Source organism: Protopterus annectens, chromosome 3.part0, assembly GCF_019279795.1.
Source record: "Protopterus annectens isolate FY-2018-M chromosome 3.part0, PAN1.0, whole genome shotgun sequence".
In the NCBI taxonomy this organism is placed as follows: Eukaryota; Metazoa; Chordata; order Ceratodontiformes; family Protopteridae; genus Protopterus; species Protopterus annectens.
In genome coordinates, this window is record NC_056731.1 from 547,386,845 (window position 1) to 547,414,386 (window position 27,542).

The window sequence follows — 27,542 nt, forward strand, 5'->3', positions numbered from 1 at the left end:
GGCAACCTTCAGGCAGCTGAAACCACAAGGGGTCTGGTCTCCCTCTTAACTGAAGGAACACATCAGTGTAAGGGAGATGAGGGAGCTGCTATCTTCCAACCAGGGCCTCTAAAGCTGTTCACAGACAATATGACAGTCCTCTTTTATGTGAACAAATGGGGAACCAAATCCCATCTATTATGCAGGCTACCTCTTCAGGTTTGGGAGCCGTCAGTAAAATTCCAAGTGACCCTTCAGGCAGTGTACATCCCATCTTCACAGAATTGTGTGGCAGATTACCTGAGTAGGTCCCAAACATGATCCCAGGAATGGATGCTTCAGAGGGATGTGTTTGTAGACATTGTCCACTGGTGGGGTATTCCTCAGACATTTTTGCCTCCCCCATGAACAGATAGCTTCCACAGTTTTGTGCTAGAGAACCTCATCCTCTGGTTTGGGTAGTGGACATCCTTTCTTTCTGTTTGAAAGGGATGTTTCTATATTCATTCCATCTCCTTCCCCTCATTCCAAAAGCCCTGTCCAAAACTCATTAGGACAAACCAAAAATCTTGCTGATGACTCCATTCTGGTCAAGACATCACAGATTCCCTCTCCTCATGAATTTAGCCAATTTTAATCACCACAAGTTACCTCACAGAGTGGACCTTCTCACAGAAGACAAAAGGACACTCATCCATCCCCACTTGTCGACTCTCCAGTTGACCCTGTTGGTGATAGGGTACTAATTCCTTTCAGACACCTATTCTTTGAGGACGTGCTCACATTCCTGCAGGAGGCCAGGAAACCAAATACCAGAAAATCTTATGTAGCCAAATGGAATTTTAATCTGGTGCCTGTCTGAAACAAAACCAGGCCCCATTGACAGTGAAATTCCCCTGGTTTTATGTTTGTGTTAATTGCTCAATGCTGGGTTGACTTACTCTTCAGTGAAAGCCCATATGTATGTCAGCTATGTCTGCCTCTGTCCCCCCCCCCCCCCCCCAGCTAGTAGATTCATTTTCTTAAAGGCATCCTACATATTAAGACCTCCCAGGAAACGTATTCCACCTCCCTGGGACCTTACTTTTTTTTTTTTTTGGAAAAGCAGACTCCCCCACCCTTTCAGCCAGCTTCTCTACAGTACTGCTCCTGGAAATCTGTATTACTCCTAGCCTTAACTTCAGCCAGACGACTGTCTGAGCTACAGGCCCTTATGATATCTCCACCCTTTCTGGTCTTCCACAAAGACTTAGTTTCCCAGCACACAAACCCCTCATTTATGCCTAAGGTAGTCAGTGACCTGTATTTAAATCAGTCCATCCACTTACCTTTTTCTCTTCGACCCCAGAACCCAAGTGAAAGGGTGCTCCATATTTTAGATGTCCATAGACAACTTAGATTTTATGTAGACAAAACCAAAGCTGTTAGAAAGTCAGATCAGCTTTTTGTTTCTTACCACCCCAGGGCCCTGGGGCAAGCTGTGTCCAAGCAGACTGTTTTCTAATTTTCAAGACTATTACCTTTTGTTACACTCACCATGGTAAGACTCTCCCTTCCTCTGTTAAGGCTCACTCCACCAGGGCTATTACCTCATCTAGGACCTTTTTCAAGGGGATTGGATACTAATTCAGTTCTTGAAGCAGCTAAATGGACCTCAGTCCATACCTTCACCAATCACTACAAAGTAGATGGAGTCTGGAACAAGGTTTGCCAGGGCTCTACTGCATGGGTTCCTGGAAAGCTCATGTGCTGCACCTTCATCCCTTACTTCATGAGCTTTGGTATTCTCCCTCATTTAATGAATACTGCATCAGATGAATAGAAGTACATAGAATAGTTGTGTAAAATCTTGCCATAGTGCTAGATGTCCTTCTCTTCTCTGTTATAGTATTCCTTCCCCCTGGCCTTGCTTCTTCTTGGAGGATTCTTACCCTACTTCCTTACATTGGCATTCCTCCTGGGGCCGTCAGTTCTGAGGATGGTGCTTGCATGTGTTACTTTTATGGCTGACGTCTGATTGCAGCTTACATGCAAAGCACCACACACCCTAAAAAATAAGTCTTTTTGTATACTGACCAACATTGGGTCGCCTGTGGCAGGAAACTTCCTCATGTAATGAATACTGCAACAGTGAAGAGAAGGACATCTATCATTATGGCAAGATTTTACACAACTGTTTTTTGTGGTAAGTTCAGCTTGCACAACTGTACTTTATATGCTTGTAGTAGGTTTGGACAAGCATATTTTGATTGACTTGTAGATGTCCTTCAAGGATGCATCTGCAGTCCTTACAAATGGGTTGTCCTGTCGTCAGGCAGCCCTTCGGTCGGCCGGATTCCAAAGTCTGGGTCTGGCCTCGGCTGGTGTCGCACTTCACCCGACGTCATAGCTAGGGTATAAAGGCATCAGCCGACGCCATTTTCCTCAGTCTTTCTTGCCGCGTGGCGCCCGAAGCAGAAGCTGTTCGCAAGTGCCGGTCGGTCAGAACCAGAGATTACTACTACAAGTACCGAAGACTTCTAAAAAGCTAAGTACCCCGTTGGGGACTCTTTCTTGCCTCAGCCGATGTCAGAAAAAGTGAATAACTGTTTAACTTGTGGGAAACAAATACCTCATAAAGATTTCCACTCTTACTGCTTACCTTGCTTAGGCCCAGACCATGACGTAGCAGCTTGTCTAGCCTGTGCTTCTTTCAACCGACGGACGCTTAGACGTCGGTCGGAATTTGCTGAAGAGTTTTTCGGCTCCGCTTTTGCTTACATTATGCCGTCGGATGCTCCGACTATGCAAATTTCTAAAAAAATGCAAGGAAAAGGACCGACACTCGCGGTCCACGGTTTCGGCCGAAACCGCGGTTAAGCATCATGAGTGTCTCGGTTTCGGCTGAAACCGAGTCCACGGTTCTTCCTTCGGCCGAAAGCTTGCCACTTACCGAGGCCTCTTCCAGCTTGGCCGAAACTGCTACTGAAATCCCACCTGCTCTTACAGGTTCACAGGATTTATCTGATACTATCCCTTTGGATATTTCTACCCCTGCACGTGGAGCTGCTAGGCCTCCTGCATCCATGTCGATTAAGGCCTTTCACAGGGCTAAAGCAGGAAAAACTACCAAAACTGTGCCTGCTAAGACCCCTTCTCACAGGCCTAGTTCTAGTTCACAAATGCTTAGTCTAGCAGAGGATCTCATTTCTTTGATCCGGGGATCCCAACCACATCCAGACAGGGCCTCTCACCCACCTCCAGAGAAGAGGACTAGAGTAGAGCCCCCTGAGCCAGTTTCTTCAGATGGCTCCTCTGATGAATCAGATAATTCAAACCCTCCAGAGACCCCTTTTTCTCCTTATGAGGACTCTGATGCAGAAGAATCCATCCCTTCTGCCTCTCCGCCTGAGGAATTTTCTTTTGGGGAAACCTTGCATGCTATGAGGGAACAATTTCAATGGCAGGGCCAGGATTTTTCAGACTCTAGAAAAAGGCTTAGAACCTTTTTGCATTTGCCACAGCATAGGCCTTTAGCCATTCCTCCAGTACTTACTGTTGTGGATGATGCTTTTAATGATGCTTGTACTGCTCCTGATTCTCTTCCTCCGACCCCTGCTAAGCCCGATAGGTACTACAGGGTTCCGGACACACATTATCATTTGTATAAGGCCCCTTTTGCAGATCCCGAAACTATCTCCCAGGGTCCCAAGGCTGTAGCAGCTACCTCTACCAAAAACCCCCTCCCCTCTGAAAGGGAATCTAGGTCCTTAGAGAGATGGGGTAAAAAAGTTTACACTTCTGCTACTCTTTCAGCTAGGGCCTTGAACTGTCAATTCCACATGATTCAGTATCAGGAGTTTATGTTAGACCAGTTAACTAAAAAACTGTCCTCGGATGAACCATTAGACAAAAAATCTGTACAGGAAATGATGCATAACATTCAGCAGGTCAGTAATCATTCCTTAAAATGCGGCTATGATGCACTGGAGGCCTCCTTTAGATCAGCCATGACTGGCACAGTGATCAGAAGACATGCATGGTTAAAAGAGCAGTCCTTACCAGACCATGTAAAATCAAAACTCCTAGATGCTCCCATGAATAAGCTCAATTTGTTTGGCTCCCCAGCACAGCAGGTGCTGAAGAAGGTGGAAGAGAAAGCAAAATCTGTCCAGACAGTCAAGGATTTCTTGCAGGTCCAGCCTCCAAGGTTTAGCAGGAACTGGCCTTCCAAGAATTGGTCCTTTCCAGACACCTCCAGAGCTCCGAGAGGCAGGAATAGGCACTCAAGAGGCAGGGGTCAATCCAGAGGTGCCTACAGGGGTCATCACTGGCAGGCTAACAACCAGCGAGGTACAGCCACAGATCCAGCCACCACCACTTCCACAGGGCAATCACAGTGACTTGGCTCTGGCACCGCCTACCAGGGAACAACTAGAGGCACCCTTAGGCGGGAAGCTAGCCTTATTTTCAGTAAACTGGCATTACATCACAGGAGACAAATGGATTTTACAGACAATAGACCAAGGTTACAGGTTTCACTTCCATACTCTGCCAAGGAAGAGAGGAATGCCAAACCTACCTCCAAATCAGAAGACAGAAGCTCTACAACAAATAACTCACTTACTAAGGATGAGAGCTGTAGAAAGGGTACCATCTATGGAACAAGGACAAGGATTTTACTCCAGACTCTTCCTGGTACCAAGAAAAGAAAACCAATGGAGACCTATTCTCGACCTGTCCGCTTTAAACACATACCTCATTGTTCCAAAATTCAAAATGCTGACCCTACAGCAGCTTCTTCCCATGCTGGGCAAGGAGTCTTGGCTGGTAACTCTAGATCTCAAGGAGGCATACCTGCACGTCCCCATACGTCCAAATTGCAGAAGATACCTCAGATTTCTTGCAGGATCAGAGCATTATCAATTCTCAGCATTGCCCTTTGGCTTATCTACTGCGCCCAGAGTATTCACGAAATGCCTGGCATCAGTAATTGCTCATTGCAGGCTTCAGGGAATTCAAATTTACCCTTATCTGGACGACTGCCTGTTACAAGCGGACAACAAAAACAAATTAACAAAAGATTTGGAAAGGGTCATTCATCTACTGCAAGCCCTGGGATACACAGTCAATATAAAAAAGTCAAGGCTGATACCATCCCAAAGGATAACCTTCTTGGGTGCAGATCTGGACACATCAGAACAAATGGCATTCCTGACAGTAGAAAAACAGGAGCAACTCCCTCTCTACTTCATGGCATTAACAAAGCAGAAGCAGCTAACAGCAAGAAAAGTCCTGCAAGCTCTCGGCTACATGGCATCCTGCATAATATTGATTCCACACGCCAGACTAGATATGAGAAAGTTACAGTGGTATCTAAGGAATTTATGGTCTCAGCACAAGCACAGCCTAGAAACCCAAATTCCAATAATTCCATGCCTGAAGCAAGAATTCCAGTGGTGGGCTCAGGCCTGTCAATCAAACAAGGGACTGCCCTTCCACAGCACTCAACCAAGCCAGACCATCACAACAGACGCCTCAGACCTCGGTTGGGGGGCACACATGCTGGACATGTGCATACAAGGCTTATGGACTCAAGACCAGCTGCACCTACACATAAATCAAAAGGAAATGCTGGCAGTAAAACTGGCAATTCAGGCATTCCGACCATTTCTTCGACAGGGTCAACTGCTGATAAGGACGGACAACACCACAGTTATGTGGTACATCAACAAACAAGGAGGCACACATTCATACCCTCTATGCCGGATGGCAATGGACCTCTGGAATGTGACACTGAACTTCAACATTCAGTTACAAGCAATTTTTGTGCCAGGAAAAGAAAATACTCTAGCAGACATCCTAAGCAGAACTATCACGGATGCCCACGAATGGATGCTGCATCCGGACATCTTCAAAACCATTACAGGGAAATGGGGACTCCCAGAAATAGACTTATTTGCATCCCCACACAATCACCAACTAAAGAAATTCTGCACAAGGACGTACCACCCACTTGCTTGGAAGGTGGACTCCCTATCTTTCAGTTGGAAAAACCTGACAGCATATGCATTCCCACCTCTTCCTTTGATGCACAAGGTGATATTGAAGATCAAAGAAGACCGTCCAAGGATCATCCTGATAGCTCCAGACTGGCCAAGGCAACATTGGTACCCATTACTGAGGAGTATGTCTCGGGAACAAATATGGCCTCTGCCCCTGGTTCCCTTGCTGTTAACACAGAACAACTTCAAAACCCTGCATCCAAACCTGAAAACACTGCAGCTGGCTGCCTGGAACATTGCATAAGACCAAATAACCCGGATTTATCTCAAAGGGTTAAGGACATTCTCTTGGAGGCTCGCAGACCCTCAACAAGAAAAAATTATTCAGCGAAATGGAAAAGATATCTCATTTGGAGTACTGCAAAAGGAGAGAATGTGTCACTTGCAAACATACCTAACATCCTGGAATACTTGGCAGAGCTCTTCCACAATGGCCTGTCCTATTCTTCCATTAAGATTCATGCATCAGCTATTTCAGCAGAATACAACTTGGATCCTCCAGTCTCCTATCATCCTCTGCTCAGGCAGTTTCTGAGAGGAATTAAAAATGTAAAACCACCTAGGAAGCCACCATTGCCAGCATGGTACTTGAACTTTGTGCTAGAAAAGTTGACACTCCCACCTTTCGAGCCAGCAGCTACAGCAGATTTACAGTACTTATCATGGAAAACTGCTTTCCTGCTTGCAATCACTTCAGCAAGAAGGGTATCTGAGCTACAGGCATTAATGGCAGTACAGCCCTTCCTGATCTTCCATCAAGATAGAGTGTCCATGAGAACTAATCCTACTTTTATGCCAAAGGTGGTCTCCAGGGTATCTTTAAATCAAGCTATCCACCTACCTACATTCTTCCCCAACCCACAGAACAGGGGAGAAAGACTGTTGCATACCTTGGATGTACATAGACAATTACGTTACTACCTGGACAGGACCAAGAGCAATAGAAAACTGACCAGCTACTGGTAGCATATGCAACAGGAATGGAAGGAAAAGCAATTTCAAAACAGACAATCTCTAAGTGGATAGGAAATTGCATTAGATTTTGTTACTCCTACCATGGGAAGAAAACTCCAGAAAACATCAGGCCTCACTCTACAAGGGCTACAGCCACTACCACAGCTCTTTTACGAGGAGTGGCTACCAAAGACATTTTAGAGGCTGCTACTTGGAGCTCCGTGCATACATTTGCCAAGCATTATAATTTACCTTTATACTCCAGATCCCGAGCAGGTTTTGCCACTGCTGTTTTGCAAGGGATCTTAACTACACCATAATCTTATTTCTCCTCCTCCCCAGTTTGGCTATGGTATTCTACCCATTTGTAAGGACTGCAGATGCATCCTTGAAGGACATAGTACAGTTTTGTACCTACCATAAATGTAGATGTCCGATAGGCATGCATCTGCAGTCAGGATTACCCACCCTCCTTCCCTCTGTGGTACTCCTAGGGTATTTGCCCATCTTGTAGCTAGCTGGGGAATCTATTATGGTGTATTTGTTTGTATATATGTACATACATGCTTATTTTTTGTTTGCTCTCTACTATTTGGAACCATTTGCATTTATCCAAATTAAGCCTTCCTAGAGGGCACCTGGCATCTGGGGCAAGAAACACTGAGGAAAATGGCGTCGGCTGATGCCTTTATACCCGAAGAACTGCAGCTGTGACGTCGGGTGAAGTGCGACACCAGCCGAGGCCAGACCCAGACTTTGGAATCCGGCCGACCGAAGGGCTGCCTGACGACAGGACAACCCATTTGTAAGGACTGCAGATGCATGCCTATCGGACATCTACATTTATGGTAGGTACAAAACTGTACTTTGTGGACCCTCAATCACATCAGTGAAACTTGATTCGTTGATGGAGATTCATTGGGGAGATCAGGGCTTATCACGTACACATGTGCACACACACAGCATGTTCCTATGGTTTACTGATTAGTGTTTCACTGGGCTGTAATTAATGTTATGCCAGCTGATCACAAGCTGCTTGACAAATGAAAATAGTATCATGTTCTATATTCGATGTTATATACTTATAATGTAGTAGTAATTTCTTTCTTATGCCACTCGGAATGTAATTAGGTAAGAGAACATGTTTGCAACTTTCATGCTGCTTTTGAAGTTATACTTGATAGGTGCTGATGTATCTGATGCTTGTACTTTTCTGTCTTTTAGGCAAAAAACAGGGTTGAAAGAACTGGAATTTTTGAAGAAACTTAATGATGCTGATCCTGATGACAAATTTCATTGTCTGAGGTTGTTCAGGCACTTCTACCATAAGCAGCATCTGTGCTTAGTGTTCGAGCCACTCAGGTAAATTATGCAGATAATTTGATGTTGAAGAGTTGCCAAAATGTTCTGGAAAAAAACATTCAGACACAGTTCAGTTTATATATTAGAAATTCCTTAATGTCCTGACTGGAGTCCCTGTTGCAGGATTCATAATGAATGGTTTATCACCACTGACATCTGACCAGGGTGCCAAAGCTTCACTATGCAAGAGTCATGCATTCAACATGCAACTTCCATTCATTAGCATAGGGTTATATCTGTAGATGTAACAATATTTTTATTTATTTTATTTATTTATTTTATTTTACATTTGTTGACCGGGTTAGTCCAACTGGATACATATCCATTTTCAGTGGAGGCCCGAGGAGAAAAGCTCCAAAGAACAGAGGTACATAAACAAATATAGTGACAAAACTAGAGTAAGTAAGTAAACTGGCATTTATATGCAAAATAAAACAGTAAGTAATTATATATAATTCAAAAGAGATACAAGTTAGTAAAGATGGATTGTCAGGGCTACATAGTGGACCCTTAAGGTTTTGGGTTGGGTGGAGGCTTGGGTAGGCCTGGTTGAGCCGGGGACGTGAGCTATTAGTCTGGATTAGAGCATGGGCATAGCCACTGGGATTTTAGTAGAGCTCGGAGATGAATTTTAAATTGGTGCAGAGTGGTCATAAGTCTTAGATTGCTTGGGAGGGCATTCCAGGCTTTGCCAATGGAATTGGCATATAGAGCTTCACCACCCGAGTTGTTAGATTTAATGGTCAACACTTGTATACTTTTGGATGATCTAAGGGACGTAAGGTTGGAGTAGGGGGTAAGTATTTTGTTCAGTGAGGGGATTTTATCTGGATGTTTAATAATTTTAAATGCCTCAGTAAGTTGGTTGAGTTTGAGGATGTTGGGCAGTTCTAGCCATCCCAGTGTCCTTAGATTTAGGCAGTGATGGGTGCGGTAGGGCATTCCGGTAATGAATCTGGCTATGTGGTTATAGGTAGTGGATAGTTTATTGAGCTCTTTCTTGTGAAGGAAGGAGAATATCGGGGAGGCATAGAGGAGTGTGGAGAGGAGGTGGGTATGGGCGATGGTTAGTTTGGTGTGCGGGGTTAAGAATTTCTTTATTCTATACATGGACCCAAGTTTCTTGTTGAGTGATTTAATGGTCTGGTTGACATGCATATCAAATCTAAGTTTGTGGTCTATTGTCACCCCCAGTAGTTTGGCGTGGGTGACAGGATAGATTTTGGTACCATTATTAGAGGACACATTGAAGGTTGGGTTGTGGGTGTAGGGAGGTTCTATTCCGTGCGTAGTAGCTGGAGTGGGGAAGAATAGAAGCAATTTGGTTTTGGTTGGATTAAGTAGGAGTTTTAAATCTGAGAACCATTTTTCGACTATAGAAAAACAGTTTTGGGTTGTAACTTGGAGTTTGGTGAGAGAGTCATCGGCGCAGATTAGGGTGGAGACATCCGCATATTGAATGCAGGTGGCTTTGGGAATGATAGAGTGTAGACCATTAATAAAGAGGGAAAAAAGAAGGGGACCGAGAATAGATCCTTGGGGAACACCGATATTAGTGGGGAGTAGGTCTGAAATCCTGTTTTCTACCGGAGAGGTAGGCATTAAACCAACTTATAGTAGTTTTGCTAAGATTAAAGGTTTCCAGTGTGTGGAGCAGCTGTTTGTGGTTGACCATATCGAAGGCTTTCGATAGGTCTAGAAAGAGCGCAGAGGATATTAATTTGTTATTCCGGTTGAGGTTGACTGAATCAACAAAGGAGAGGAGAGCAGTGGTTGTGCTATGATGGGGGCGAAAGCTGTGTTGGGTGTTGGACAGGAGATTATTTTGTATGAGGTGGGTAATGAGTTGCTTGTGAATGCAGCGTTCCATAATTTTGGATAGAGGGGACAGTATTGCTATGGGTCTATAGTTAGATGTGTCAGTAGAGGACCCTCCTTTGTGGAGAGGAATGATATAAGAGATTTTCCAGATTGAGGGAATAGAGGCTTCGGAAATAGACCGGTTAATTAAGATTGATACAGGGTAGGCTATGGCATCAGATGCTATTTGTAAGTATTTGGCTGGGAGTAGGTCAGCCGCTAGGTGGTTGGTTTAAGTTTTTTCAGGAGGGTACGAATGTAGAAGGTGGAGGTGGGTTGTAAGTTGAAGGCAGGTTGAGTTGGGTCATTGGTTAAGGTTGCAGCCAAGGGGGAAGAAGTAAGCTGACTGGCGAGGGACTGGATAGTCTCAGTAAAAAAAGAATTAAAAGAGTTAGCTATTTCGCTTGGATCTTTATCCATGAGCATTTCAGGGGTGGGGGTGGTAGATTTGCCTGGATGAAGGAGGTGATTGAAACCAGCCCAGAATTTTTTAGGATTGTTCTGATGTTTGTCTTGGAGGTGACAGAAAGATTGTTTTTTATCAGACATAACGGCTGCTTTGGTTGAATTTTTAACCTGCAGAAACTTGATGCGATCAGGAGGGGTTTTTGTGGTTCTCCATTTGTTCCAGGCCTGGTCTCTGAGTTTAATTTTAGTTTTAGTATCTTTAGTTAGCCAAGGTGCGATACGTTCCTTAGTTCTAATGAGTCGCTTAGGAGCATGAGAATCAAGTATTTTGAGGAAGGTGTCATTAAAGTATGACACACTCTCATCTAAGGGTAGAGTTTTTAGGATGGACCAGTTACATGCCTTGAGGTCTGCAAGAAATTGGTCTGGGACAAATTTCTTGCTGTTCCTAACTAGTCTGGTTAGGGGGAGGTTTGTAGTTGGACATTTGTGTTTTATAATAAAGGTGATAAGGTGGTCGCTAAGGTCGTTGGGGAGGGTCCCTGCGGTATAGTTGATAGGATCCTTGTTAGTAAGAATCCAGTCAATGATGCTTTCCTTTTGTTGGGCATGTCCAACTCTAGTGGGGGAAAGAATAAGTTGGGAGAATCCATGTAAGTTAATAGGGAGAGGATTTGGTTGAGAGGAGTGGAGAGACCAGTCAATATTAACATCTCCTAAAATTATCGTTTCTTGGGGATAGAAGGTGGTAAGCCAACTAAGAGTTTGTTCTAGGTTTTCAGCATTGTTGCCTGGAGGTAAGTAGATGACTATAAGATTAATACTTTTTTGGTTGTTTAGGCATAGCTTTAGGGCAATCAGTTCCTGGTTATGAACTTTTGGAGGTTGGACTGGATTCCTTGTGATGTTCAAGGAGTTCTTGAACATGACAGCTATTCCCCCACCCTTTCTAGTTATTCTATCGGCCCTGAGGATGTTATACCCAGGTGGGATGATTTCCTCATCCTTAGTGCTAGGTTTGAGCCATGTTTCTGAGAGACACATGATGTCAGGGGAATGGGTTGCAAGCAAGGCATGCAAGTTGTGAACTTTATTATTGATACTTCTTAGATTAAGGTGAAGCATAAGGAGGGAGCCCGCTAGGCTTCTGGCAGCGTTCAGGGAGTTTGGGCCTAGGTCAATAGTAGGGCCTGGGTTGGGGTGGATATCACCATCTTTTGTTATGGATTTTTTTAAATAATCAAGTATTCTTTGGAGTTTAATTAGTAGTTTAAGATGTTCCCTTGTTGAGGATGTTTTCGGGTAACAGAGAGTAGGGTGGGTACTGTTAGAGATCAAGTTAATAGCAGGGTAGTGAGAGGGATGAATGAGATTGGAGATGTTGTGGGAGTGCAGGGAGGTCTGACCATTGGGGAGGTAGGCACCTGCTGGGTCTAGGGTTTCGTAATTTGTTAACAGATAGGGTAAGATAAGGAGTAATGTTGTGAGGGGGAAGGTACTAAAAGAGTTTCTATCCATGGCGAGGGGGGGGTAGATAAGTGGATTTAGCTGGGGGAACTACCTTGTTACAATTGGTATGTAAAAAGCTAGGAGGTGGGAGGAGAGAGTGTCAATGGGAGAGTTAAGTGGGTGGGCGGACTGAGGGAGTAGACTTAGTAGTGTAGACAGGCAGAGAAATGGAGGGGAGTGGTACAGGGTGAGGGACAGTTGTGATTGGGTGGAGGTAAGGGGGATGGGCTTAATGACCTAATAAATGTAGAGGTAGTGGGGGCGGGTGGGAATAGGGGGCAGGGAGGGGCGCGGAGCGAGCCCGAGCGTAGCGAGGGCGAAGCGGAGCGGGGATTACACCACAGGGATTTCCTTGGGTCTTAAAGGTAACCTCGTTTAACAGCAGGTTGCTAAAATGTTTTTTAATATATAGTCCGTTTTCTTTTAGAGTTGTTGCTGCCTAATTCCTGCAGTAGAACACTAGACAGTAGAAAACACTTTTAGGTAGGATAGTTCTTTACCTTAAGTAACTTTTTAAACTATTTGTTTTAAAATCAGATGCTTTAAGCTTGTTTGTGCATTCGCACTAGGAGAGGGTCTTCTCAGGTCGGCAGCGATAGTTGGGTGCCACGCGTGTATTTTAGCTTGGGGGGGCTATCTAAGGTAAGAATAAAGGAAGAGAGATATTGTCTTTAGTTTAAGGTAACCTTAGTTTGGTAAGAGACATAAAAAAGCATTACCATAGTCATTGAGTTAAACAGTTCAAACAGATGGTATAATTCTTCTGCACAATTCCACAGCTAAATTTGTTCATAAGCACTAAACTACTGTTGGTTAGACTAAACAAATCTAGAATACTAGAGCGACGCAGAAACTGCGCCACTAGGCCTACAGAGCGTGCTCTAAAAACACACACTTTAAGCAGTGTTATTGCTGTTTCAACATTAAAAAATAAGCACGTGTAGAAAATAACGCTGCTAGGCATACAGTCTATCAGGGAGAGCGTGCTCTCCAAGCCAAACGCACTTTGAGTAGTGTATCTGTTATTTCAAGACAAAAGATAGTGACACTCAGATATAGTCATAGCTTACAACAGAGATGCAGCAGAGTTCGACTTAGGATGAGCGTGCTCTACTAACAACATGGTCGCGTTAAGCAGTTAACTAAGCAGAATAATATGCTCAATCTAACATTTATACAGTTTAAATCACAGTTACAGCAAGGTTTTAATGCAGCAGAGTACGACTTAGGATGAGCGTGCTCTACTAACCACACGCTCGCATTAAGCAGTTAACAAAGCAGAATAATATGCTCAATCTAGCATTTGTACAGTTTAAATCACAGTTACAGCAAAGTTTTAAATCAGGGTGAGCGTGCTCTACGAGCGAACTCTCTGAATTAGTACAATGTAGGATGCAGGCACAGACAAGTGTTTTCTCCGTTTAAATAGGAGATGCAGCAAGGTAGGAATTAGCTTACAACATACCCTAATACAAGAAGAAGCGACCGTGGAGGTGTACAGGTCTGACCCAATACTTTTCCCTTAAGCAGAAGTAGAGGTGGAAAAACCACAAGGGTGTAATGAAATCTCGTTGATGTCAGGGATTACACCACAGGGATTTCCTTGGGTCTTAAAGGTAACCTCGTTTAACAGCAGGTTGCTAAAATGTTTTTTAATATATAGTCCGTTTTCTTTTAGAGTTGTTGCTGCCTAATTCCTGCAGTAGAACACTAGACAGTAGAAAACACTTTTAGGTAGGATAGTTCTTTACCTTAAGTAACTTTTTAAACTATTTGTTTTAAAAATCAGATGCTTTAAGCTTGTTTGTGCATTCGCACTAGGAGAGGGTCTTCTCAGGTCGGCAGCGATAGTTGGGTGCCACACGGTGTATTTTTAGCTTGGGGGGGCTATCTTAAGTAACTTTTTAAACTATTTGTTTTAAAAATCAGATGCTTTAAGCTTGTTTGTGCATTCGCACTAGGAGAGGGTCTTCTCAGGTCGGCAGCGATAGTTGGGTGCCACGCGGTGTATTTTTAGCTTGGGGGGGCTATCTTAAGTAACTTTTTAAACTATTTGTTTTAAAAATCAGATGCTTTAAGCTTGTTTGTGCATTCGCACTAGGAGAGGGTCTTCTCAGGTCGGCAGCAATAGTTGGGTGCCACTCGGTGGGGGGGGCTATCTTAAGTAACTTTTTAAACTATTTGTTTTAAAAATCAGATGCTTTAAGCTTGTTTGTGCATTCGCACTAGGAGAGGGTCTTCTCAGGTCGGCAGCGATAGTTGGGTGCCACGGTGTATTTTTAGCTTGGGGGCTATCTTAAGTAACTTTTAAACTATTTGTTTTAAAAATCAGATGCTTTAAGCTTGTTTGTGCATTCGCACTAGGAGAGGGTCTTCTCAGGTCGGCAGCGATAGTTGGGTGCCACGCGGTGTATTTTTAGCTTGGGGGGGCTATCTTAAGTAACTTTTTAAACTATTTGTTTTAAAAATCAGATGCTTTAAGCTTGTTTGTGCATTCGCACTAGGAGAGGGTCTTCTCAGGTCGGCAGCGATAGTTGGGTGCCACGCGGTGTATTTTTAGCTTGGGGGGGCTTAAGTAACTTTTTAAACTATTTGTTTTAAAAATCAGATGCTTTAAGCTTGTTTGTGTATTCGCACTAGGAGAGGGTCTTCTCAGGTCGGCAGCGATAGTTGGGTGCCACGCGGTGTATTTTTAGCTTGGGAGGGCTATCTTAAGTAACTTTTTAAACTATTTATTTTAAAAATCAGATGCTTTAAGCTTGTTTGTGCATTCGCACTAGGAGAGGGTCTTCTCAGGTCGGCAGCGATAGTTGGGTGCCACGCGGTGTATTTTTAGCTTGGGGGGGGCTATCTTCTGTGTGGAGTCTGTATGCCCTCCCTGTTTTTGTTTCCTCCCATCTTACAAAGACCTGTCTGTCTGGAGTGTTTCTCCCTGGGCCTCTGCTAAAAATTTGCTTTTGTTCCAAGTCAGACTTTCCTGTAACGTCCAAGTGTGTAGTCTAAACAAGTCTCATTACGTCTTCGAGCAGCCATCTCTTACAAAGCTGTTTCTCCAGATGACTTCCACAGACTCTCTTGTCCAACCTTCCCTTATGACTGTGAGTTCCACAACTGACTATCTTGGCGCCGGCTGACTTGCAGGTTGCATATCCGCCAGACTATTTCTCATTTTGTCATTGGTACCTTTGCTTAGATTAAATAGATAAGTGCCCCATTGGGGAACCTTTCTTTGCTTTTCTGAAGTGTTTTTGCTTACTGGTATTAGATGTCAGCAAGGAGGGGTAAGTGCATTATGCAAATTCTGTACAAAAGACTTGCTCACCAATGGTCTTTTCTGATTAGGAGCAGAACACGACTTTTAGGTTTGTTCACTTTGCCAGTCGTTTGCACTCCCTCATTTCCTTTCTAGAGACCCAGTGTCTTAAATGGTTGGTCTAGTCCAAGATGTCACTTCCCCAAACATGGAGAAGGCATGGACAGACATTCCTCAAGGCATGTACAAGGACCATTATGGCCCTGAAGCCACCATTCTTCTCTTCCCAGCTACCGTCCACCACTCCTCAGAAGGTTGATGTGGATTCTGTTACCTCGTCTCAGCAGAGCTCTGTCATGGTCGAGGGAGCAGCTAATGTTCAAACAAGGACTTCCAGTCACCCCACCACTTCCAATTCAAGAAATGCACACACATGCTTCGGATAAAGCATGGGTAGCTTGGACAGGGACACACTGGGGTTGTGGCAGAAGGCAACCAAATGTACTTACAGAACACATCAGCATGAAGGAGATGAGGGCCCTCATCCTATCTCTTAGGCCTTTTCCCATGTCTGGAGGCCAGGTCAGCACAATATGAGTGGGAGATTGCCATCCAGAAAGGCATGTCTTTAGTAGCCACATACAGTCCTTCACAGTACAGTGTGTTGGCAGGTACACAAAGCAGAACCTTGGAGGATCCTCACAAATGGACCCTCAACATATAGGTCTTCCTGGACATCCACCACCATTGAAGGACTCCCCAGCTAGACTTCTTTGCTTCAAAGACCAAAAAACAGCTCCCCGTCTTTTATATCAGGGACCATTGCCCTTCGGCCTGGAGGACAGATGCTTTCAGCTTTCACTGGACAGGGAGATTCCTCTACACCTTTCCTCCTCTACCGAAAGAAAAGTCAAAATTCTTGCTAGTGATCCCCCTTCTGGCCAAACCAATATTGGTTTCCTCTTCTTTTTCATCTCATCATGGGCAGCTACAACAAACTGCCACTACAAATGGATTTCATCACACAGCAGAAGGGGTCACTACTACACCTCATCCTGTCATCCCTGAACCTAACTCTGTAGATGATAGGGTTTTAATTCCTTATAGGCACAACCTTTAGGAGCATGTAGTTAAGAATGTCCTATTCTCATGTTGCAGTATTCTCATATGCGGAATCTTCTGCCTCAGGGTGACCGAACATCCGGATCATCTGCCAAAGCTTAAGTGTGGTTGCTGTAAGTTCCATGGGATGTCACATGTAGGGCCATAAACCGTGGGGCCATACATATGACGTCCACATGCACAGACCTCTGAACTTCTTTGCTGCAGTCAAACGTCAGCTTGCTCATTCTGCTTTGAGTCTCTGAAAACACTTAAGATAAGTACCCCGTTGGGGAATCTTCTTGTTTTTGTCTGAGCTTAGGTTGCTGTTTTCTCTGCTGTTAGCTGATGTCATCTAGAAAGGGGAAATGTAAATGCAGTCTGCAAATTCTGCTCAAAGATACCCATGATCTTTTCTTGTTTTGCTTAGGGCCGTCACACAACCTGTAAAGTTTGTCAGTCGTTTGTCCCTAAGACATTGCACAGCCTTCTGGCAGCCCTTAAATTATTTGTAGAGAATCAGCGACTCAAACGCTTGACCCCCGGTATGGATCCTGAACTGGCCATCGAGGTGAAGCTGCCTAAAAAGAAGGTCAAGGTTTCTAGGCCGGTCTAGGGGCTGAGGAACGTCCGAAAGAACTGGCGACTATGGTGGGTACCATTTCTGAAGCCTCCCTCGGTTTTCCAGTTTGCACTTCTGAGGAGGTGTCTGTGATGTCAGCCTCTGCCTATGTCTGGGTGGGGGTACAAGGCTCACCTAGACGGCCTACTTTAGTTTCTGAAGAGGGTGCTTCAGCCTCAGGCCTGACACCGGAATACAGGCTCTTGGCCTCTCAGCCTATTCATAAGACTCCTCTTAAGAGGAAAAAGACCAGACATCTGTCTGCTCCAGTGGAGCATCAACCTGACTGGCAAACCTTCTCCCAGTCACTTTTTCAGGCCTTTATGGTCTTAAGGCCTGCTACATCTCATACTCCTGCTCTGCCTACCCTAAGCCCCATGCCTGCCTCTTCAGACTCCATTCCCCCTCCTCAGACTCAGGAGGAAGACTCCTCCTCTTCCTCCTCTCATGAATCTCTCGCTTACACTTTAGAACTGGCCTCACCCCTGGAATATTGTTTCCCAGATGAAGACTCCTTGGAAGGAGACTCTCCACCAGAAGACATTACTTTTGGGAAGACAATCTCCAGTTTGAGACAATAGGACTCCACCCAGATGACTGAATTACAAAAAAATATATTTTGAGCTTCTCCCCCTCTTCCTGTGCTATCCCTTCAGTGGTTCCTCTCTTCCTGTGCTATCCCTTCAGTGGTTCCTGCTTACTTGGACACCTTTGCTGCTGCCTCAAAGACACCAGAATCCCAACCCTCCACCCCAAGAAGGCCAGATAGATTCTATAAAGTCCCTGATTACAAATACCTCATCAAACCCCCCATGGCAGTCCCTGCGGTCATTGCTATGGCACTGGACAAGCAATCAAGGCAAATTTCATCTTCTTCTTTACTGCCATCTGACAAGGACAGCAAGGTGATGGACAGACTGTGGAAAAAGAGCTATACTTCTTCTACCCTGGCCTTTAGGGCCGTCAGTTACCAAACTCATATGGTAAGGTATGCATGCCCTAGACCTTGTTTCCCAGACATCTACCCTGCTGTCTTCTATGCCAGATTCCTCTAATAAGACTCAAGTTGCCTCAAAACGTTCTTTAGCAACACAGGTGACCATACATTCCATAAAATGCAGCTATGATGCTGCCAAAGCCAAAGCCAGGTCAGCTGCATCTGCCTCTGTGTTATGCAGGCAATCCTGGCTGAGGCTTCAACCCCTGCCAGATGATTTCAAGAACAAGATCCTCAATTCCCCACTGGACAACAAGTTCCTCTTTGGCATAAAATCTGCAGAGCTGTTCAGAAGTCTGTAAGGAACTGCAGGACTTGAAAATTCTGCTGGTATCCCCAGTTTCTAAGTTTTACAGGAACTACCCAACTAAACCAAGCTTTGTTAGAAGGGCACCTGCTCCTCCTCCTCCTTCTTCTTCAAAGCATAGGAAAGAGACCAGAAAACCCTCATCCACCAGAGCTACCTCCTCTCAATCTACACCCAGGCAGTCCTTTCCAGACAGGTCAAATACTGCATGACTGCCAAAATACCCCTGCTATCTCCCTCTTCCTGCCTCTCTCACCATCTCCCCCTGTGGCAACATATAACCTCAGACCGCTGGGTTTTGTCAGTAGTGGAAAAAGGGTACTTTATGACCTGGCTAGAAAAGCGTACTCCAAGAGGCGTACCCCTACCTCCAGAAAACTATTCCCACCTGATCCCCTAGGTTATTCAGGATTTGCTATCTCAAGGTATCATAGAGAAAGTCCCAAGAGGACAAGAGGGACAAGGGTTTTATTCCATACTCTTTCTGGTTCTAAAAAAGGAGGACCCTTGGAGGCCAGTACTGGACCTGTCCCTTCTAAACCCTTCCTGCATGATGTTCTTCGTGTTTCACTGTTGCAGTCATCACACTTGGGTTGTCTGCCTGCAGGTAGCCTTCAGTTGGCCAAAATACCAGAGTCTTAGGATTTCTGCGTCAGATGCTGTCACTTCTTCCATGACGTCAGGTTGTCAGGGGTATAAAACAGGCAGCTAACGCCATTGCATCAGTCTTTCTTGCCAAGGAGGAGCCCGAAGCAGAAGCAGTTCACAAATGCTGGTCGGCCGCTTCCTGAAATTTTTGTTTTTGAGTTTCAAAACCTGAAGTCTTCTAAAGCTAAGTACTCCGTTGGGGATCCTTTTTTCTTGCTCTAACCAATATCAGAAAAAGTTAACAATTGTCTTGCCTGTAGAAAGCAAATACCTCACAGAGATTTTCATTCTTACTGCGTCACCTGTTTAGGGCCAGACCACAACATCCTTCGCTGTCGGTTTTGTGCCTTGTTTAATGCCTGAACCATTCGTCGTCGGGCAATCTTTGTTGCTAAATTCTTTTGGTCTCGTTCTCAGTATTCTGAAATGGCTTCGATAAGCCATCCGACTACCGATCTGCCAAAAATGGTAAAGATAAATACAGGGACAGATCGCATAGGTCCAAAACTGCCAACGGCACTTCCGTTAAGCTAGTTGCCAGTCCACCAGTACTCATTGAGTTGCCTTTACAGCCCCTGATGCCCGCTTCTACTGAGACCCATTTGGAGTCTGGTATGCCTCAAGATGCTTCTTCGACTATGGAACCTGTAGATGTCTCTACCTTGGATGGGTTCAGAGCCACTGTGCAGGCACTGGCTTCTGACGGTGTATTCCGATCTATCGATGTTCGAATCAAACCAACGACTTAGTTTTTAGCCAAAACTACTGAGTTTCTTAGGCCCAGAGTATGCACTACGCCTAGAAAACCGACGACCCAAATGCATGCTCAAGCTCCCATGCCACAAAAACAAATTCTTAGAATGGCTGAAGCCCTAATTAGGGGAAGCCTGCCTTCCCCTGCTAAGAGACAAAGAATTGAGTTTCCCTCTGATTCTACAGACCAGGAGTCCAATGACTCTGACCCTTCTGATTATCAGGACATGCCCTTATCAACCTATGAGGATTCAGATGCAGGGGAATCTATTCCCTCTGCCTCCACTCCAGAGGATTTTTCTTTTGGTGAAACCTTCCATAGCATTTCTGCTGGGAATGCCAGGACTGCCCTCAGTCCAAAAAGAGACTCGGAGAATTTTTAGAGTTGCCTCAGTACAGGCCTCTAGCTATAACCCCTGTCCTGGATGTTGTAGATGATGTCTTCATGGAATCCAGTCTTACTCCAGACACTTTACCCCGGCCCCTAGGAAACCTGAAAGGTACTACAGAGTACCTGATTCTCACACATTTCTCTTCAGGAATCCTACTGAGGATCCAGAGACCATTTCCCAAGGACCTAAAGGTATTAAGGCTACTACAGCCAAACATCCTACCCCTTCAGACAGGGATTCCAGAGCTTTAGACAGATGGGGTAAGAAGGTATATACCTCTGCAACTCTTGCATTTAATTGCCAGTTTCACATGTTGAAGTACCAGCAACATATTATGGAACTAATTAAACAAAAAATGGTGTTACTTCCAGATTGTGCAGAAAATAAAGATTTACAAGAGTTAATGCATTCTACAAACCAAGTTAGTAAGCATACTTTGCAGTGTGGCTTTGATGCCCTAGAAGCATCTTGCAGGGCTGGAGTCACTGGGTCTGTACTGAGAAGGCATGCTTGGCTGAAGGAACAAACCTTGCCAGATCATGTCAAATCCAAATTACTAGACGGTCCTTTAAATTAGGACTGTTTGTTTGGCACTAAAGCAGAAGAGGTTCTTAAAAAGGTGGAAGAAAAAGCTAAATCTATGCAAACTGTTAAAGAATTCTTACAAGTGCATCCACATAGATTCAGTAGGCATTGGCCTTCTAAAAACTTCCAGGCCTTCTCAGACCAAACCCAGGGGAAACAGGACACCCAGACTACAGTCTCAGGGTATGCAGAGATCTAAACAATGGAGTGCTCCCACCTCAAAAACAGGGAGTGATAAGTCGCCCCCTTATGGAAAAAGTTCACAATGATTTTTCAGTTATCCTTCCCAGCCCTGCCCAATTACTTGTGCCCTAGGAGGAAAACTTGCCCTTCATGCAAAAAACTGGATGTCCATTACTCAGGACCGATGGATCCTAAAACTTGTATTCCAGGGGTACAGATTCTACTTCCATTCACTACCACCCCAAGTGGGTTTCCAGACCTTCCTCCAAACCAGTGGGCAGAGGCTCAAAAGCAAGTACTTTCCCTGCTCAGTATCAGAGCTATTCAACCTATTCCACTAGAACAAAGGGGGCAGGATGTCTACTCCAGACTTTTCCTGGTGCCCAGAAAAGAGGGCTGTTGGCGCCCAATCCTGGATCTATCAGCTCTCAACACCTTTCTGGTGGTCCCAAAATTCAAGATGCTTACCCTGCAACAGCTTCCTATGCTAGCCAAGGATGCTTGGTTAGTCACTTTAGACTTAAAAGAAGCTTATCTGCACATCCCCATAAGGGAGTCATGCAGAAAATATTTACGCTTTAGAGCAGGCAGTTTTCTGCACTTCCCTTTGGCTTATCTACTGTGCCCAGAGTATTCACAAAGTGCCAGGCTCCAGCCATTGCATACTGCAGGCAGAGAAATATCCAAATTTTCCCATACTTGGACGATTGCCTGATTCAGGTGGACAGTCAGGAATTGTTACTTCAGCACCTGGTATTTGTAAAAAGCCTTCTCACTTCATTGGGGTACACCATCAATGAAAAGAAATCACAACTGGTGCCCAGTCAAAAGATTGTATTCCTGGGAGCAAGCTTGGACACAACTACCCAGATGGCATTTTTCACTTCAGAAAAACAGGTCTATCTGACAAACTACTTCAAACAAATGGCCACCAGAACCCAGCTATCTGCAAGGAAAGTACTGCAAGGCCTAGGGTTCATGTCCTCATGTATTCTGCTAATTCCATATGCAAGACTGCATATGAGGAAACTTCAGTGGTACTTAAAAAGTCTTTGGTGTCAACATTCTCAGGACCTGGAAACAGTAATTCCAATCATGCCTTGTTTAAGGGCAGAGTTCCTTTGGTGGGCAGAAGCATGCAACCACAACAAGGGACTGCTTTTCACTCAACCCCTCACTGCCCAAACCCTGACAACAGATGCATCAGACTGCATGAGGGGCTCACATGGCAGGCAAATGCATTCAGGGCCACTGGAGCCCAGGCCAAAGCCTCCTGCACATCAGTTAAAAAGAGATGCTAGCTGTACAGAATGCTCTGACAGCCTTCAAATACCTAACCCTTCCAGGACAACTGCTTATAAAAACAGACAACACCACGGTTATGTGGTACATAAACAAGCAGTGGGGGGGGGGGACCCATTCTTACCCACTCTGAAGATTAGCCATGGCCCTGTGGAACACAGCCTTGAGCAACTAAGTGCATCTACAAACTCAATTCCTGACAGGTAAACAAAATTCACTGGCAGATGACTTAAGGAGAAATCTCTTAGACCTACATGAGTGGAAATTGGAGCCCAACACCTTCAACCTTTGCCTCCCCTGAGAACTATCAGTTGAGCAAATTCTGCACCAGGAACCCTCACAACAGGGCCTGGAAGGTGGATGCCCTATCCTCCCAATGGGAAAACCTCTCAATGTATGCCTTTCCCCCTCTGCCCCTCCTCTCAAAAGTACTACTCAAGATAAAACAGGACAGGCCAAGGGCAATTCTTACTGCCTCAGACTGGCCATGTCAGCACTGGTACTCACTCTTACACAGTCTGACAACAGTGCCACCCTGGCACCATCACCAGACTCCTACCCTGCTGTCTCAGCAGGAGGGACAGAATTCGCATCCACAGTTGCAAACCCTAAACCTTGCAGCCTGGCTTATCCCCTGAATACACCACCAGCAACCCTCAGCAAACAGGTGCTGGACGTCATTCTTGAAGCCAGAAGGCCTAGTGCTAGGAAATCCTATGCTGAAAAGTGGAAAAGATATTGTTCTTGGAATCAGTCTCAAGGGAAGGACACAGCAGTGCCCTCTTTACCTCTAATCCTGGATTACCTAGCAGAGCTACTCCACAGAGGCCTATTCTTCTCCTCCATTAAGACTCCTGCTTCTGCCGTCTCAGCTCATTGTAATACTGAGCCACCTCTATTTTCTCACCCTCTCATCAAGTAGTTCCTGAGAGAGGCGAACAACTTAAGGCCCCCTAGGAGAGCACCCACCCCGGCCTGGGACCTTAACTTTGTACTGGAAAAGCTCACTCTTCCCCCTTTTGAACCTGCTGCTTCAGCAGAGTTAAAATTCCTCTCTTGGATAACAGCCTTGCTTTTAGCCATAACTTCAGCAAGAAGAGTGTCTTGAGTTACAGGCACTAATGGCTGTGGAACCCTTCATCATTTTCCATGCTGACAGGGTTTCCCTTAGGACTAACCCGTCCTTTATGCCGAAGGTGGTGTCCAGTGTGGCTCTAAACCAATCCATCCATTTGCCAACCTTCTTCCCTAACCCTCAGAATAAAGGGGAAAGGATCCTGCACTCCTTGGACGTGCACAAATAGCTCAAGTTCTACCTTGACAGGACTAAACCTTTCAGAAAATCTGACCAGCTGCTAGTCAGCTTTGCTACAGGGGCAGAGAGTAAGGCCATTTCAAAACAAGCCATTTCCAAATAGATAGCACACTGCATCCATTTCTGCTAAAAGCACCATGGAAAACCTAGCACTCGGGGGATCAGACCACATTCCACTAGGGCTACTTCCACCTCTACAGCATTTCTCAGAGGACTCCCTACCAGGAACATTCTGGAAGCTGCAACCTGGAGTTCTGTACACACCTTCACCAAGCATTACCACATACCTATTTTTTCTTAATCCAGAGCTGGATTTGCTACAGCTGTCTTACAAGGCCTGCTAGCCAGCCCTAACACTTCTTGAATGCCTCAACCCTTCCTCAGCTTTGGGAATCTACCCAAGTGTGATGACTGCAACAGTGGAACATGAAGTACATAGTACAGTTGTGTACACTTACCATTAATGTAGATGTTCAAGTGTATTCACTGTTGCAGTCCTAGTTTCCCTCCCTCCAGCCCCCTGGTTTTCTCCATCTTTCTACCTCTCCTTTCTATGACCATTCTTCATGGCACTGGTATTTACTTTTTACTGGGGGTGTTCCCACCATATACTAGCTTCCTGTTTGGGGGCCCCTGATATTTGGGGCAAGAAAAACTGATGTAATGGCGTTGTCTGCCTGTTTTATACCCATGACGACCTGACGTCATGGAGGAAGTGACAGCATCCAACACAGAAATCCTAAGACTCTGGTATTCTGGCTGACTGTGGGCTACCTGCAGGCAGATAACCCAAGTGTGATGACTGCAACAGTGAATGCACTCGAACATCTACATTTATGGTAAGTGTACACAACTGTACTTTCTTTCCGCATGCTATCCCTGCAAACCCTTCTTCCACTTTTGACACCTGGGGCCTTCATGGCCACTCTGGACCTGCAAGAGGCATAGCTCCATATTCCCGTCCACCCAGACTTCTGGAGATTTCTGCGCTTTGCAGTGCCATCCTTGCACTTGCTGTTTACTGCCTTGCCCCTTGGTTTGTCTACTGCACCAAAGGTTTTCACAAAGTGTCTTGCTCCAGTAGTAGCCTTCTGCAGGACAAAGGGCATACAGGTCTTCCCTTACCTGGATGACCTCCTCATCCAAGCAGAAGAGGCAAGTACTCTTCAGGCACACCTGGAGTTCACTATGTCTCTCCTAGGAAGTCTAGGTTTTACCCTGAACCTACTGACATCCTCACTAACTCCATCCCAAGACCAAATCTTCTTGGGCTGCAGGATAAGGACAGAGCTGATGAAGGCCTTCCTCCCACAAGACAAGGTTACTTCACTAACCATTTATTTCCAAAGCCACCTCCAAGTCTCACTCATCTCAGCCAGGGAACTTCTCCGCATGCTGGGCTTCATGGCAACAGCCCTTACCATGCTTCCCCTTGCCAGGGTACACATGAGGAAGTTCCAGTGATATCTGAAGAATATCTGGTCCCAGCACAATCACCCTCTGGATTTCCAGGTTCCTTTCCTGCCCTGCCTGAAAATAAGAGTTAGGCCGGTGGATACATCACATACTGCAGAATTCAGGCCTCCCTGTACAGTTATCTAAGACCGTTCAAATCATGTACACAGATGCCTCGGACCTGGGATGGGGGGCCACTATGAATGGTCTCAAGGTGCAAGCCCAATGGGAGCCCTCCCTCAAGAAAAAACACATGATTGTGAGGGAAATGACTGCTCTTTTCCTAACTCTGAAGACCTTTCTTCTGCTTCTACAACCTGGTCCCCTACAAGTCTTCACAGACAACACAGTGATGTGGTACATCAACAAACAGGGGAGAACCAGATTCTGTTTACTCTGCAGACTGGCCATACAAGCTTGGGAGTTGGCCACACAGTACAGTGTAACCTTGCAGGCTGTTTACATTCCATCACAGGACAACCATCTAGCAGATGCTCTCAGCAGATCACTGTCTCAAAGTCATGAGTGGATGTTGAACAGAGATGTCTTCCTAGACATTGTCCACCAATAGGGCACTCCACAAATAGACCTGTTTGCCTCCCCTCAAAACAGACAACTGCGGCTGTTCTGCTCCAGGGTTCCATCTCCACTAGCTTGGAAAGTGGATGCCTTTTCGATTCTCTGGAAGGGGCTGTTCCTGTATGCGTCTCCCCCCCCCCTTCCCTCTCATTCAAAAGGCCCTGCTGAAAATTCAGAGGGACAATCCAGAAATCTTGCTGGTGACTTCCTATTGGCCAAGGCAACATTGTTTCCCTTCTTCTATCACTTGCTAAGGGCTATCACAACAATTGCCTCACAAAGTGCATCTGCTCATACAACAAAAGGGATCCCTCATCCACAAACCCTCAGTCTTACTTTGTGGGTGATAAACTACTGATCCCTGAACTACTGAATGGCATTCCTTTTAATGTTCATGGCTGTTTTAATTGTAAAACAGAAGGGGTAATTTATGCATTATCATGTCCTTGTCAAAAGTTTTATATTGGGGAGACAAAAAGACCTTTCAAGGTGAGACTATTGGAGCATGTCAGAGACATAGTTAATGTAAAGAATGAGAGCCCTGTGGCTCAGCATTTTTTTGAAAAACATAATAGTGATGAAAGGTTGCTTAAAGCTTCAATTTTGGAGCAAGTATCTAACAATGATACAGATATGTTTAGAATTAAACAGTTGTTATTATATAAGGAAACTGTTTATATTTTAAAGTTTAAAACTTTATGTCCAAATGGTCTTAATGAAGACTTTAACTGGAGAATGCTGTCTAAGTAATTGACTCTTAATACATTGATTGTTTAATTATATAATTAGTTTAACCTGTATATAAGACCTGTTGGTTTTCATTTGAGTTATACTCCTGGAAGGCGAAGGCCGAGACGTCAGAGTTTTTTTGTATCTTTGAGAATAAATTGAGTTTGGTGAATCCTGCCTTGTTGTTCTTCTACATTCTACATTTGAGTGCTGTTGTTCTTGCTGCTTCATGACTTCGGATTCATTGGCTCAATTCCCACGGGTGTTACGAGACACCATGGATGGATCACAACTTTCTTTGGACAGTTTTGTCAGCAATGCCTTGGATAGAGGTGAGAGGCAGTTAACTACCAGAACTGGTGTTGACAAAGGTAATATATTGTGGGATAAATGGGAAGACGAACGTAAAAAACGTTTCCCTAATCCTTTCTGCAGTATTGGCAGGAAAAACTGTGTACCAGATAATGCAGAACAGAAATCTCTTTTTGACAGCTTAGAGAAAAAGATGATAAAAGAAACTGCCACCTTTTTTAACATATGTGGCTTACAACGCTATATTGACACTGAAACTACACCTAGGGGACTAAGGGCGTTCAAAGATCCCACTACGCCCTTTGATCTCTCAAAAGAATCAGAGGTACTGTTTCATAAAAGGTGGGTTGCTGCAGCACATAATTGCACTACACAGTGGCTACAGATCTTGATAGAAAGAGACAGCCTAAAGCAGAAAGAGTTGTGTGCTGACATTAAAAAAACTTGCAATGACATTTCTAAAGGTGCATCTTCGTCCTTTTTGGATGACTTTCTAAAGCAAATGAATGATAAGTTAAAAGATTATGAACTAACACTCATTGATCGTAAAAAAAGCAAATTAATAAGAGATTTGCGTGATTATGAACTGAACAAGGCGTTTGTGTCAAGAACCAATCGCAATAAGGGGCGGAAACAAGTGAGGTTCCAAACGGAAGCTGACAGAGTACGCTCCTTGAACTCCTCGGCTTCTGCTTCAGAAAATGGTTACACATCCTATGAAGATGATGGATTGGACACTGACTTTCCACACTTGCCAGCAGCAGAGAATCCTGAACAATTGAGACATAATTTTCGTAGGGAAGGTCCGCAACAACAGAGAGATAACTCGCGGCTTAAACGCCAGCGAGAATATCAGGACTATATTCCCTCAGAATCGACGAAACGGGGAGGCT

At 44.8% G+C, this 27,542-nt stretch overlaps 1 protein-coding gene across 1 annotated transcript in view; it reads left to right on the plus strand.

Moving 5' to 3' along the window:
* Positions 1-27,542, plus strand: part of PRPF4B (pre-mRNA processing factor 4B) — a 1,467,347-nt gene that overhangs the window by 1,075,484 nt on the left and 364,321 nt on the right. Inside the window, exon 9 of the mRNA XM_044065612.1 lies at positions 8,202-8,339. Coding sequence (XP_043921547.1) covers positions 8,202-8,339 — 138 coding nt within the window. The remainder of the gene's footprint in view (positions 1-8,201; positions 8,340-27,542) is intronic.